At 38.9% G+C, this 15683-nt stretch overlaps 1 protein-coding gene across 1 annotated transcript in view; it reads left to right on the top strand.

The window, feature by feature from the left end:
* Window positions 1–15683, top strand: part of RANBP3L (RAN binding protein 3 like) — a gene marked incomplete at its 3' end in the record, with an annotated part of 25386 nt that overhangs the window by 7741 nt on the left and 1962 nt on the right. Inside the window, exons 2-11 of the mRNA XM_029084327.1 lie at window positions 3414–3472; window positions 3745–3781; window positions 4515–4592; window positions 6300–6374; window positions 7504–7578; window positions 8217–8341; window positions 8814–8917; window positions 9855–9859; window positions 13708–13829; window positions 14883–14982. Of these exons, the coding sequence (XP_028940160.1) occupies window positions 3414–3472; window positions 3745–3781; window positions 4515–4592; window positions 6300–6374; window positions 7504–7578; window positions 8217–8341; window positions 8814–8917; window positions 9855–9859; window positions 13708–13829; window positions 14883–14982 (780 nt within the window). The remainder of the gene's footprint in view (window positions 1–3413; window positions 3473–3744; window positions 3782–4514; window positions 4593–6299; window positions 6375–7503; window positions 7579–8216; window positions 8342–8813; window positions 8918–9854; window positions 9860–13707; window positions 13830–14882; window positions 14983–15683) is intronic.

Here is a 15683-nt window from a genome sequence, read left to right as displayed (position 1 = left end):
GGGGCAGAACCATGGATGAGGAGCAGGGCAGGGCAGAGCAGGGGCGAAGCCTGAGACCCTGGTGCCTTCCCTGCCAGGTAGCTCTGGTCGGAGCACATCTGATAGTGCTTCTGCACAGGACAGGGGGCTGGAGCCGGCAGGCCATGTGGGTAACATCTCACACACGAGAACTGGACATTTCTCATGTGTCCTCCAGGCAAGGGCTTACTTTGAACTCTGGATGCAGCAAACACTTGGCCAAGACCTTTCTAATTCAGCAGCTTCAGGGGAACTGCAGTGAGGAGAAGAGAGCCCAATCTGTGGTGATTTTTCACGGGCAGCCAGACAGGTTCTGTGTCTGGACTCTTGGCTGAGGCTGGTGGATTATTCCCATCCCTGCAGCCAGCAGCAGTCCATTTGGCAGGTTTTTCTGGTAACTTTTCCAACAGCCTCTTTTATCCACAAGTACCAAGCTGCTGAGGACTGGAGAGGCCCAGTCCTAACCAGGCACTAGCCAGCTTGCGTCTGTGTCCCCTCGGTGATGAGGAGGAGAGGCGGGTCCAGCCCACCCCGCTCCCATTCCCGTGCCCCTGGCCTTGGCTGCTGCTGCCTGTTCCTTGGAGCAGTCGGGCCCTGCCTGGCTGGGTGCCCCCGGCCGCTGCCAAGAAAGGAGGGTACGGAAGGGCTTCTCCTTCTCCCAGCACACAGCCATCCACCCTGGCAGTGGCAGCCTTCGTGCAGAAAATGAAGGAGAGAAATGCAAAGTTGCTCACCAGTGTTAAAATTAGCATGTTGACGTGATTGTGGTAACTCCTTGACAGCCTGGTGTTACATCCACAAGTAATTCTGCATTGCTTTTCCTGGGGGGTTCAGCTGCAGATATTTTGTGCTTGAATATCGGAGAAGTTTAAGATGTAATTGGAAATTGATGCATAGGATACATACATAGTTAACACAAACGTATTTTTTAAACTCTGTTATGAATGGCCTAATTGAGGAGTGAAGAACTTGCTGATTAGTAATGTGGAATACTTTTCAGGAATTACAAAAAGGTTTTCTTGATTTGGGTAGAAGCAACACAGAACTATATACAAAAATTATAAATAAATGTCACAGCATCAGCAACCTCTGACTAAATCTATTGATGGCAAGAAAGTTTCTCCTTTGGCCCAAAAGCAGTTGATGGGATATATCTATAATACTTATTGCAATATCAAAACATGCATATTTATCTTTAAGAGCTACCATTACACCCTAGCTTTTCATGTTTCTGCTGGTCATCAGCCAGTTATGAATTTTTCTTCAGGAACTTCTGGGTTTTAAACTATTACTGGATTTTTTTTGTTTTAATTGTAGTGAATGTTCCTAATTCCTTCAGACTCCCTACTGCCTTTTAGTTCCAGGAAACGTTAACTCTGTGATAGAAAGTCAGTTCCTTTTTCACAGCAGTTCACTCTTTGCTAATTCTGTGCTTTGGAGTAGTAAGTGTATATTTAAAAATACTGCTAGTTTCTGAGCTTTGAGAGGTACTGTTGAGAATATGAAGATTTCTGTAGTCATGCTTTAATTTTTGTATTTTTCCTTCATTCAATAAGAATAGAAGGGGGTTTTTGGTTTGGTTTGGTTTGGTTTGGTTTGGTTTGGTTTGGTTTTTTTTTTAAGGAGACAGGAAAAAAGCCTATTATATTGAATAAATCATATTTCAGCAAAATACTATTGTTTATGTGTGCCACTCCCCTCTAGTGAATAGAAGTGGAATTGCTCCTTCTCCTGCCATGCCATGGACCCCCAGCTGCAACCCGATTATGCAAATTTTCTTCATTTTTCAGTGACAGAGAAATATCTTTTTTTGGAGTTGAACAATGTGAACTTTTTTCTGTTTTTTCTATTAAGGACAAACCAGACCTTCATTGCAATGAATGTCAAGTTTGCTAAATTCAGTCCTTTGTGTAGTGCCCAAGTAAATAAAAAATTAACTTCAAAACCAGCAAAACTGTATTAGTTATTACTGCTATGTCTGTATATCACTGCTTTTGATGAATTGTTTCATGCTTCTTGCCCCAATTTATATACATGTAGCATTTATTTTAACAACGTTTACTTTTATCTTGGTTGTTGAATATATATTTACTTAATAATTTTAAAACCTCCATGATAGGTTGATATGTGCTTTATTGAACCTTTCAGTAATTGATACCAATGCTAGTGTGGTTTGGTCACAGGTAGCTGTGCAAGCCAAGATAAAAATATCAATCCATATATTTTCACATGGACATTTTTGTTGAACAGGTAAATATTCTTATATAAAACAGAGGAAGCCAGTGTTATAAAAATGGTGTGTATGTGATAAACATCCTGTCAGATATCAGTTAGCAAGATGCCAAGTGTGGGATTTCTGTGGTCAAAGGCCAGACATAGCTCAGCAGTCACCCTAGTCTGTCCTTACCACCCATGGAAAGAAATAAATGCATTTAGGTCTCCATTCATCTTCTAGCATACACAACTGAAATATGCTTGTGCTCAAAAGCTGGTTGTTCCTGTTGACTGCATATTACAGACATCTCAAGGTAGCATGAGGTAAATCCTGTATGTAGTGGTCTAAAAAAATCTATTTGTGTCTGCTTCTTTGCTCTTAAATAGTGCCATTTATTGGCATAATAAATGTGTCATTAATTGGTGGTAATGGTGAAAACAACTTCTGCTTTCACACTGACAACCAAAGTTAGTCCATTAGAGTTGCACAGGCTGTGAAGATCTCATTCTTAGCACAGGAAGTAGCCTGAAGAAGCCATTTAAGATGAAGAAGTAGTGAACCCTAAATCAACAAAAAATTTGATGTGAGGCAACTGTATGCTGAAATATGTTTCTTAAAATAAGAACAAAAAAAAAGAACATGGATCCGAAGTTGTACTCAGTCATACCTAAGAAATGCAGATGTATGCCTAAGAGTTGAATTTGCTCTTTATAACTTCATATGTTTCTATATCATACTCACACAATAAAACTGACACTAGGCATTCACTTCCCTGAAGCCTAGAGAATGGGAAGTGTGAATGTAGCTGAAAGGCCAAGCGTAACACATTCCCTTGCTTTCCTCTCGGGATCATTTTGCATTTCACATCCTTGCACTTTTCTGAGAACCAAAGCTGCAGTTCACCCTTGTTCTTAAAGAATAGCAGATGTTTGTAAAAGCTAAAAGCACCTTTTTTTTTTATTCTTAACTAAAAGAAGCATAAAAAAATATGAGGCCAAATCCTGTGACATCTAGTTAGGCAAAACTCACACTTTGTGGACTCTAGTTTGTTAGGTTTTTTTTTATTTGTAGACAGTGCTGTACATCACTGCAGTCCTGTTATTGTGCAGCACTTTCAGAACTGTGACTGAGAAGTGCTGTTACAGAATTATTAATAAAAAATATCTTTTCTGTTTTCCAGAGAGATCAGTGCTTGCCCAGCCTACATTTGTTTTTGAAAAGAAGGACCGTCCTTTGAAGGTAAAAAGCTTTTTTTTTTTTTTTTTTTTTTTTTGATAAAAGGTGCTAAGAAATTAGTATTCTATACCTAATGATCCTAACAGTAATAGAAGAGTTTAGCCCAAGTTAAGACTGGTAATAAATGGTCTCAAAATAGAACAAGGAAAAGTATAAAGTAGAAACAAGACTGCTTTTAATGCATACATGCTGGATTGATGTATTTTTGTGTCCTGGTATAGAAAATGGCTGTTCTATTCTCCTTGACCTTTCCATGCTTATATTTTTTTTTCCAGCGGCCTGCAGAAGACCCAGTTTGCAAAGCTGAAAATGGTAATAACCACCTCATTGAAACAGTCTAATAATACACTGGGTTATTCATAGGTCTGACTGTTGTTGCCTGTGAAATAGTGTTTGGACCCATACTTTGTATAAGCAGGGACAAATCCCTGTTAGTGAACTAAGACTATGTGGGTTGTAGAGCCACCTACTATGTCCTAATATATATGCCCCTGTCTTACCTCAAGAATTCTTCCATCCTACCTCTCAAATTTACCAGAAAGACAAACTCCAGAAGCCCTGAAAAGTGGCCAAGTATATTCATCAGCTGTATGAGCTCCTAGCTGCCCTTTTCTATTTGTTTGGGCTACCTTATAATGGAACTTCACATTCTTAATGTCTTCTGAGCCTGTAGGCTCTGAACTGATTCTAAGTGCTTGATTTAGGTTCCCTGAACTTAGCAGAAATTAAGAAGGCTCCTTAGGGCTTTGTACCAGATGTTGACTGAGATTCCAATGTCTTCATCTCTTAGGTACTGCCTTAAAACTGTTCCTGTCATTCATTCCTAGAATTCATAGAATCATAGAATGTTTTGGGTTGGAAGGAACCTTAAAGATCATCTAGTTCCAACCCCTCTGCCATCAGCAGGGACACCTTCCACTAGACCAGGTTGCTCAACGGCTCATCCAGCCTGGTTTGTGTTCTCGTTTAAATTCCATATCATAACATTGTGCTGTAATCTCCTGCCAGTCTGTTCCTGCAGAACATTATTTTTACTTTTCTCTAGATTTCATCGGTTGTTCCAGAAAGCGTGCAAGATCATCATCTTTTACTTTCCAGAAGTCTGACCCTCAGTCTAACACAGGTATGGTGTTTAGTTCTAGTCATGTTTTAATTACTATAGTTCTGTATTCTCACCTGATAAAGAAGAGAAGGAATTTCCCTGTCTAAGAAACATTTCTGCGCTGTAGCAATGCTGCAAGTCATGAAAACTTAAACACTGATATAAACTTGCTGGTAATTTCCAATAAATCCTTTTTTAAGTAAAAATGTATTCATTTTCCTACTTATCTAATGCTACATAAAGAGGTGAAAAGTATGTATATTTCATATAATTTCGTTGAACTACTCACACAGTCAAGGGAGGAGGAGGGCTGGAAAGGAATGAGATTCCCTGGTTTGAGGCAGAGATCAGTGTTCTCCAGGCAATCCCTGAAAATGTAATGCAGTTTCCAGAAGAGCCTCTTCTTCCGTCCAGCCAACAGCTGACCTGGAAGGCCCTTTAAGGGCTGTCTGTTGCTTCCATGGGAAATCACACAAGTCACTGAGGCTACTGGGCAGAAGGACTGATCCTTTTTTCATCTTTTTTATTTTACAGTGTTTATTTAATGCACAGATGGGACCAGGAAGTTATTTCTGAATTCAGGCATTAGTACACTATATTTTGTTTTACCTAGTCCTCTGACACACCTGAACGTAGCTAAGAGTTGATTTAGGATAAGCTAAGTTTGGTTTACTCTGAAAATTATCATAGAATTGTTTTGGTTGGAAAAAGCTTTTAAGGTCATGAAGTTCAACCATAAACCTAACACTGACGAGTCCACTACTAAACCATGTCTCTAAGGGCCACATCTACATGTCTTTTAAATAACTCCAGGGATGATGACTCAACCACTTCCCTGGGCAGCCTGATCCAATGCTTGACAACCTTTTTGGTGAAGAAATTTTTCCTAATATCCAAGCTAAATATCCCCTGGTCCAACTTGAGGCCATTTCCTCTTGTCCTATTACCTGTTTCTTGGTTGAATAGACCAACACCCACCTCCCTACACCCTCCTTTCAGGTAGTTGTAGAGAGTGATAAGGTCTCCCCTCAGCCTCCTTTTCTCCAGGCTAAACAACCCCAGTTCCCTCAGCTTCTCCTCCTAACATTTGTTCTCCAGCCCCTTCACCAGCTTCATTGCTCTTCTCTGGACACACTCCAGCACCTCCATGTCCTTGTAGTGAGGGGCCCAAAACTGAACACAGGACTCAAGGTGCAGCCTCACCAATGCCGAATACAGGCGGACCGTTACTGCCCTAGTTCTGCAGGCCACACTATTTCTGATCCAGCCGGCTGTCAACCAACACCCCCAGGTCCTTTCCCTTACACTGAGATCATACAGAGAAAATCATAGATACGGTAGAAATTTTAGAGTATGCCTATACTAAAAAATAAAGCAGGGTGCAGGAGGAAGCTTGAGTGTTTGGCCTCTTGGTTGTCCACACTGCTTAACTGATAGCTTGCTCCCTGGTTCTGTTTTGAACCTCTCCAGCTGGCGACCTCCCAGACAGAACGGTTACAGAGTGGACTAGCAGTACACAGTGTGCCTGAGCCTGGCTGTGCCACTTGGCCTCTCCGATGCAGCAGTATAGGCATAACTTAACAGTCTACTTCAGAAAGCTGGTATTTAGCTTTATAGATAATAACTTATTCTAGTGCCAGTGAAGACATGACAAACCATTGACTAACCTTAAAATTAATCTTTTTTTTTCTCCAAACAAATGATAATTTCAGTCTCTTATGCTTTCAGATACAACTCTTGCTCAGAAAAGAGGGAGATCATCTTCCTTTACCATCCTTCCTACCTTCCCTCCCTCCCAGCCAGGTAATTAAAAAAAACAAAAACAAAAACCAGCAAACCCAATAAATATTTATGTGGAAAAGCAGGTATTAGCTAAAATAAAGATGTGTACAGAAATGCTTTTTCTGCAGGACACAGCTGGAGTTCATTGGACTAGGCTGGTATTTGGACAGGAGAAAGGAATGTTTTAGAAGGAGGACTGGCAGTTGAATAGAAGGAATGTTTTTTTTCATGTGTTGTTAGGGAATCCTCCAGTGCTGGGGAGGAATCTTTGAATAATTTGCAAGTAGGCATTTACACAGTGTGGTACAAATTATACAAGTAATTACATGAATTAGTTTACTTGCAGTTTGATGGTGATGGTTCCTGTAGGAATATCATTTTCTATCCTAGGATGCCTGTCTTCCACCTAACCAGTGATCCTGGGAGTATTCTCCCCCTTATCATTAATGGGAACAATGGAGTGGTCTTAAATCCTAGTCTATGTCTCTTACTGGAGACAGGTCCTTGTCAGATGTTGGCATAACAGATTTCTGAACAGTCTTAAGAAGACACAACATTGTTATAGCTACAAACCACACTCTTTTCTTTCTGTGATGAAAATTTAGTGATTGTGGGTAGAGTATCAGTTGTGTCATTTTACAGGATGTGGTACATGGTTGCCATCACTTCCTGGCTGGTGTTGCATCTCTTCATTAAAACAGTGAAAGCATCAGTAGCACATTGTCATCATTGTAGTAAGTTATGAAAGCCTTTCTACCAGAACAGGGCAGAGCACATTTATTTATTCCCACATTCTTGGGCCTCTTTTACTCATCTTAAAAATGCCTAAGACTGGACCAGATAACATTGCCATTTCAATAGTTTTTGCAAACCAGCAGCACCTGGAATAAGGATTTTATGAGTTTAAAATATCTGATAATATCCAAAAGACTTCTGTCCCTGACATAGCCAGAAAACACATGGTGCTTTCTGTGCCTGTCTACCCACCTGTAAAATGGACACAGTAGCAGTTATCTCAGAGATCTTGTTTAGATGGATAGGTTGGAATATTACTCAGGTACTACCAAAATAGGGACAGTTACAGAAACATGAATTAATAATTTAAGTTTGTTATTACACATTATTAAAGTTTAAATTCCTTGTTCTGTAGTAAAGAAAAATAACATATTCATGACCTCAGCTCTTCTCCGAAGAAACCCTGACTTGATCAAAAGTACAAAAGAAGGTAACTGTCATTGCAGTATTTGTTCGCTGTAGTTCCACAAAGATTTTCTTAACAGATACAGAAGACATTAAAATGAGAACTCTTCTCTGTGCTGAGTGATAGGCTAAGTATCTTTCCGAGGTTCATAAGTTTGACAGTGTAAATATCCTGTGAGTTCTGTTCTGAGCCTTTGGCCTGACTACTTAATTCCTGAGTGGACTGAATATAACCTTAAATAGCAAAATTTCACATCTCTAACTGAATAATTCTGCTCCTGGAAAAGGCAATGAAGAACCTTTTTTGCATCTGCAGGTGCAGGATTAAATATGAAATGCCAGAAGACAGGTCTAACACAAAGCAGTAAATATAAGTATAAATATAAATATATAAATACAAATCTATTTTCTAAATACTAATAACTGTATTTTTGTATATAATGCTTTACCTTTGTATTCTGATAGGCTAACAGGTTGGTGTCACTGCAGAGTTGTGTATTTTAGAAGAGATTACAATTTTTCAGAATATGTAACATGTAAACAACAAGAAGTGTTCTTTTAAAATGCTTTAAAGCTTTCAGTTAAGGAGGCAAGACACATAGGTAAGAATTAGATGTGAAGAAAAAGTCTGTGTTTAAATATTTTTTCTTTGTATTTTGCAAGGATCCTTGTCACAAAGTCAGTTGCGGAATGTCATAAGACCAGCCATTTTACAACCCCCACAAGCTGCGACCTGTCCTGAAAATCCTGTAGTATCTCTAGTAACTAAGAAAGAAGCACATGTTCAGGTAAAAAGAAAAGTAATTTTTCTGTCTAATATATATGTTTGCAGCTCAAATTAAAACAAACAAACAAAAAGTGCTGTTTTAAAGCAGTTAATTCTCCCACTGCATGATTTTCAAGAAAGCTCTCATACCAGCTTTAGTGGAATCGATGGATCACTGACAAGGTGTGAGCTGTTAAACTCGTGCTGACTGTGTTTGGAAAAACATCTCTGCAGGCTGTCTCAACTTTTAGTTATCAGGGTTCTGTGGGCAAATCGGCTTTGAGCGTCTTTTGGATTTTGTTTATTTAGAAAATAACATTTTAGTATTTTGATTAAGGTCACTGGTTAGCGCACAGCAGGAGGAAGCTCTGCCAGCTACCACACACACACACACATATATATATATACCTCAGTGACTCTAGACTTCTAGGAGATCTGATTATAACAGAAAATAAGCTGGGTCTAATTAATTCATCTGGTTTTATTATTCCTAGCTATCTGAAGACAGCTCTTACTCCTCAGCTGAGAATTCAGTAAGTTCCAAAACAGCAGCAAGGTCATCTGCTACTGTGAATCTTTCTAGCTCTAAAACAGCACAGTAAGTTTTTGTTTACAATATTTCTACACCATTTTGTCACTTGGCCTATGGCATGCCCTTTTGTCCTACATATCTAACTAACATGGTACTAACCACGCAGTGGTCACTGGTGTTTGTGTGCAGTGCCAGGATTCGTGGGTACTGACATGAGCTCTGTATGCTGTAAGAAATGACTCCTGCTGAGAAGTAATCTCTGTCGGACAGTTAGGCACCCCCAAGCCAGAAAGTGTTTTGGTTTGCCATCTCATGCAGCTTTGGCAGTTCAATATATATCCCGGTTTTGAATATTTACAGTCATCTTTGTATCCCTTCGGAGAATGCCCTTCTCATTGCATAGCTGCTGCATCTCATAGACAGATGCAGAGAAACTGAGGAATTACCAAAGTATGTCAGCATATCGGACAGAGGAGACATGGAGAAGACCATACAGGACTGATTTGGAAGACAAGGTGAATGCTGCAACTGATGCTGTACTTCTGTGCACATCCCAGAATTTCTGGCATGAACAACTAGCTGTGATGATTTTGATAGGGTGGCTTCTTTGTGCAGACATGGGTTGACCAGCACAGACTTCATAATTTCTGCATGAGGAAGCTGACTTCCTTGGACTAGGACGTTGCTCCATGCCCTTGCCTCTGTATATGACTGAAAAGAGCTCATACTGGTGCAAAAGTGGGCTATTACGTCTCTCTGGAGACTGTCTCATGAGAATGTTAGGTCTGTGGTTAGCCATCAGGTTATCTTGTTGGTATTAATACTGTTTGCTAATGGTTGATGAGGGTTATCTACCTGGAAGTTGTGAGCATCAGGAGTACACCTGAGATCAGTTATGATGAGAGAATGATATTTCAAAATTGCTGGGACCACAGATAACATATTTGTGACATTGCCTGTCGCGGTGGGAAGAACTTGGCACTCAATATGAACGATCATCAAGCCTCCGTTTATTATGCTTTTGACTACAACTTATATACAGTTCTTAATGAGAGCATGCATATTCTGTAATTTAACTAATTAATTGGTCACTATCCTAAACGTCAACCCCTCCCCTAGCTCCTGATTCTTGGTTACTTACTCCCTTAAGTTCCCATGCCTTAGCTGACTGTAAGCAAGCTGTTATCGTATAGCAGCTGCAGTCAAGGACAGCGTGTCCTTACCACCCCAGCACTTCAGACGAGCAGAGTCCGACGTTTCCCAAAATCCTGGTCAGCCATCTACAGTATGTCTATGTGACCCTTGTCAGCTAACCAATCCTCAACAATTGCCTCCCTTCCTTCTCCCACTCAAAGAAAGCAGAGAACACGGTAACTGCAAAGGAGTCTGTTCTGGTCTTCTTCAGGGCTGGATGGGCCACAGATAAAGGTTCCTGCACACAACATTTGAGATGCACAGTGCCAGGGTTCTGAAGAGATAAAGGATTTTTAGATGCACAAACAACTAAGATTCTTAATCCTTATCAACAAGAAAAGCATCATTAGAGGGCAGATGCTCACTGGGATTTTGGAAGAGCCAGCCTGTCCTTTTCTATCACAACTAATGCTGTGGTGATGCCTTCTGAGGACAACATGGAGCCACACAGCACACTGGATTTTTACCAGATTCAGAATTATGGTAATGCACATGCTGGAAAGGCTAAAGGGAAGATGGTACTGACTTCAAAATCAGTTGGTATTGGTACTCCAAGTCGATCTACCTTATGTCACGTGCCCAATATCGTAGAAAAGACAGGTGAGTGGCTTTCTCTTGTGAAGTAGATGGATAGAGAAATGCAATGCAGTCTTTCAGTGCTGACAAGTTACAAGATTTAAAAGTGCTTATTGTATTTCTTTTATTTTTTAGAGGAGGAATTGCTAACCTGCTCGGGCTATTTATGCCTTATTAATTCTCTGTATCACAATTGTGGTAAATGTTGGTTTATTTGACAAGTTGAAAACTAATTTAAATGCAACTAGGTGCTTACTGCTCTTCTGACATCGCAGGGGAGTGTAAATGCCATTCTTCTGATTCATATTAAGTGGCTGATACTTTAAAATACTTCAGTGATGAACTCTTTTTAGTATGGCTGTTTTCTCATAGATAACTTGACAACAAGTATTCAAACAAATAACTTTATTAAACTCCATATACATGCTAAACAATAGTGAAAATTGCAGCCAGACCTAAAAAAAAATATTTTTTAGATTTGTCTTTAATTATCAATCAAGGTGTAACTGTTGACATTTATCTACAAAAAATAAAATGTAGAGGAACTAAACAGCAAGGATTGCTGCTGCCTGCAAATGTCCCTCTTACTTACCCTGCTATTCCACCTCTTCTTCTCTATGTGATACAGTTCTGTAGAGGAGATGAATGAAAATGGTTTGTTAGCCCCCTGCAGTTGCTGCAGTTGTCCATGTCCCAGGAAACCACCAACAGTTCCATTTCCTGAACTGGCTGTAGTAATGAACTAACTGAAAAGGAGAAATTTGCAGTTTCTTGAGTCTGATTTAAAGCTTGGAAAGGAGATTGTGTCGTAAGTGACAGAAATATAATGCTGGGAAAACACAGGCTTCTGGTCACAAATTCAGCTTTGCAAAAGGATTTGCTTGGAAAACTGCAAGGGTTCAAGGCCAGCACTAGAACTGGCAACTACTCAGACCCTTCTGGGCACGCTGAGAAGGACTGTACCTGGATCTACTCCCTTTCCGTAGTCCCTTTCCAGTGTCTTATCCACATTTCTCCATTTCCCATTCTTCCTTGTTAGTGGTCATTCCCTGAATTCAGTGCCTCTGTTTTGCATCTCCATGGCAATGTCATCCCTGGCACTTTGTTCTTGCCCTGCAGCAACATAAGGGTATTGAGGGTTTAATAAGACTTTAAGGCTGGGAAGGAAAAGAAAGATCCTGCACTGATTACTTTTTCCTTACATTTCTGAAAAGAATAAAAATCTGTTTCCCACATTATTTCTTTGAGACAAGGCTCTAGTTTCTGGTTTTTAGCTCTTCTGGGGTGCTGTCCTTACTAAGTTGCTGCTGGAGCAGCCTAGAAGAAGCAAATGAAATTTCAGGATGGAAACTGATCACAATTCAGTTAATTTTAGTGGAGAGTTTTCTTAAGGATAAGAAACGCATTAGTTTAAACACACTTCAGATTCCCTGTTCATGGCCCACGACACGTACAAAAGGCTTCAAGGGTGAAAAGAAGGATTTTCTGATTTATTCTTCTTATTCGCTCTTAGTCTTAGCAACACAGCAAGCATGAGAATGTTAAGGAATATTTTTTTCCTTACATGCGAAATAGAGATAGCTTATACTTGGGAATTCCTTCATCCTATGTGAAGAGATTTCAAGCACACTGTAGTTGTGAACACAGAGACTAAGTTTTAGAGGCAATCATCAACGTTCTGGCAACAAACCCAGCTTATGCACAGGAGTATCTGCTGAATGACGTATGTGCTGTTAAGCCCTCCCAAGTGTGATAAATTATGTGGAAGAGCAGAGAAGTGGTGCTGAAGTTAGCAGCTTGTGATAGAACATCAGATTGTCTTCCTGACAGGTTGTCCTTCTGGAACAAAAAGAGTCAAGAACTTCAATGGTTTTGCCTTTGCCAGCAAGAGATACGGTGATTCAGCTATACAGAAAGCATGAACACCCTGTAAACCTTTTGTGAAAACAAAACCAAAACAAAACAACCAAACAACAACAAAAGAAAAAAGCAGTAATGGGAACAACTTCCACACAAAGTTCACAAGGACTTTTCCAGTGACTTTTATAAAAGATGGATCCTGTTAATTTAAAGTAGCTATGTAATTAGCAAGTCAAATCACAACTGTGCTTATATTAGAATATTCTTGAATGTAATCCACAATTAACATACTTTTTGCAAGTTGTGACTATGTCACTATTTAAAAATACATTCACCTTCTTCTCTTAAAGCCTCCTGAGAAGTAAGAGGCTAACTGAGAGTAGTTAAACTCAAGGTGGCAATGCTAAACAAACAAACAAACAAACAAACAAAAGTTTTTTATCTGGAAAAGCTGAGGCACTTAGAAGTAAAAAGGGACAGAAGAAGAATAAGTGTTGTTTTAACATAGCTTCTGCCAAAACCACTCACACTCCAGATCCTAAACATAAAGTGATTTATCTACTGTATGAAATTTTCTCCCAAATGTGTATCCCCAAACTATAGTTGGCCAGTACCAAAGGATTGCAAGTATTTCATTTCCTTCACTTCTCATTTTAAGTATATCTATGGAAGAAGTAATTGAAAAATCTTTCCTGGTTTAGTTATACCTCATCATAAGCCATCTGCTATCATACTTTTACATTTTTGCAGTATTACGTGAATTGAAAGTGTGTGCATTAGAATACGCTGCCTCTCTGCCTTGCCAAGATGTTAGGTGGATGACCAAGGAGTGCCTGTGAGGCACTGGGGAGCACGTTGTTCTGGAGGGTACCAAGAGCTGCCACCAGCATGAAGAGATAATTGCTAATGATTGGTAGTCTTTTGATGGAGCAAAAGGAAACAGCGAAACAAATGTAACTCATGAAAGTTTCTGAAAGACACTTCCCTGAGGAGAAGGCATGTTTCTTTGCTTCTTGTTCTTTGCTTTTAAGGAACATCCTCAAAAATCTTAATGAAATATAGTCTGATACTCTGTGTTCCTTTTGTGAAATGTAATGTAGAGAATATTCTCAGATTCTCTTAAAGAAATTGTCTGATTGCTTAAGTGGTCATTTTTTAATTTGTCTTTAAGGTATCGTAAAGTAAATGCATGAACTTATTTATATTCTTTCCACATTTCTAAATAGTTCTAAATTCACATTCTTATGTTATTTGTTCCCACAGAAGTCAGTTGTTTGAAGACAGAAGTGTACAAACCAGCAGCAATTCTGATTTTGTGTTTGGAGAAAACATGGTTGAGAGAGTTTTGGTAAGATCTGTAAATGTTGGCAGACTTTTATCAAGGTTAATGTAATTATATTTTTTTTCAGAGATTGATTCTTTGTAGCTCCTTCTGTTCTTTTAAAGATGTGAGTAAATATGATTCCAATGACTGTTGAGGAGAAAATATCTAAATATTTACTGTAGGAGGGGTAGGCATCCCTGTTTTCTCCATCCTAGATAAATACTCTAGTTACTAACCCATATCAGTATGTGCTTCTTCTCTTCTGCTCATTTTTTGATATGAAAAAGGGTTTTTTATATATGATGTGTAATGTGGGACAGCACCAATATGAGATAAAAGAATGTGGTCCCCACTGCTCTAATAGTTTCCATTGTAACTGTTAAGAGGGGAAAATTGAACACCCATCCTAGATAGTGTCCATGTTAAACTATATTGTGCATGCTGTGAGACAGCTTAATGGACCAAGTCCTGAAGGAAATTCTGATTAACAGGTGGTTCCAAAGTTGAGAACCGCACCATTTAAAATCGAATTGAAATTCAGTTTCTAGTGGAAGCAGAATGAAAACAGTATGCATATCTGCCAGTGAAAAACCTTGGCAACCGTATAGCTGGGTTATGACTTCTGACCAGGATTTATTTATAAGTAGGATTTGAGCTACTGAGCATTGTCAGGAGCCAGAAGCTTTTAGACATTTCTAAGAAAGTTTATCTGGGAAAACTGGAGGTAATGGAAATTTTTAATTCCTCTCAGGTTGTTTGTGTTGTTTGGGAATTTTAAACTATTCTTCTGGGGTTTAAGTGCTTAAACTGGAAATTAGCTGTTACTTAAACATCTAAGTCTTTCAGTGGATTTAAATTCTACTCCAGGATCCATAGAAAGAGGCCATCCTTCTTGGTGGAAGAATCATATACTGATTTTATGAAATAAAATTACTTCCATTAGAGACTGAAATTTTATCATCTGGGTCAGTTTTCTTCAGCCTAGCATGCATTGAGTGATTCAGTGTTCTGTTTGGTATGAAGTAACATAGGCATTTTATTTAAATAGGAATTCTTATTTCCCCTGCTTTTTTCTAGAGTCCTGAAAAGCATCCCAAGCTGTGTAATGAAGCTGATTCGTACAAAGGAGAAATAACATCCATGTACATGGAATCTTTTCATGTCTGTCCACAAACAAGTAAGCATAGTAAGCAAACAATACAGTTAGCTTTATTATTATATGTTTCACTGTATCTTAAGGGTTGTCAAATGAGTGGTGTTTCATAATTTTCATCTGTTCTCAAGTTATCCAGTCACTAGTACACTTGCAGTATATGCCAAAATCTGTGTTCAGATAGCAGCTACAGTTTTGTTATGACATTTGAACTGGATATATTGGATCCTCTTACTTTGTATGAACGTTCTCACAAGTAAAAAAAAAGAAAAAAAAATTAAAGCATATGGAAAACATATATATGTTCCAATACACAAAATTTTGTAACAATGTTGTTCTTTTCAAATCTTGTCCTTTCGTGTTCCTGTCAAATATTCATTGTATATATGTTACTATTTTGAATACTGGAACATGTGTCTTTCCTTATTTATTAATCTGCACAGCAATATGACAGACCAGTTTCATTTGGATCAACTTCTAATTAGTTAGGGCTTGTTTCTGCAAGCTGTCCCTGGGGGCAAACCTCTGCAACTGCAGAGAGCCTTGTTCAATTAAAAATGAGCATAAATAGGTGAGATATTTTGCAATATTCCAGCCTTTTTCTTTTTCTCTTCTGTTTACTGCTTTGTCCAAAAATGTATTGCTAACACGAAATAATATCAGAAATCACAGGGATTACTGAAGTAAGAGCTCATCTTGTGTGCTAGTTTTGTTGTCCTGAAAAA

This window comes from Antrostomus carolinensis, unplaced genomic scaffold (genome assembly GCF_000700745.2).
Source record: "Antrostomus carolinensis isolate BGI_N321 unplaced genomic scaffold, ASM70074v2 scaffold22520, whole genome shotgun sequence".
Taxonomy (NCBI): Eukaryota; Metazoa; Chordata; class Aves; order Caprimulgiformes; family Caprimulgidae; genus Antrostomus; species Antrostomus carolinensis.
Note: the sequence above shows the minus strand (reverse complement) of the source record. Positions and strands in the feature narration are given on the sequence as shown.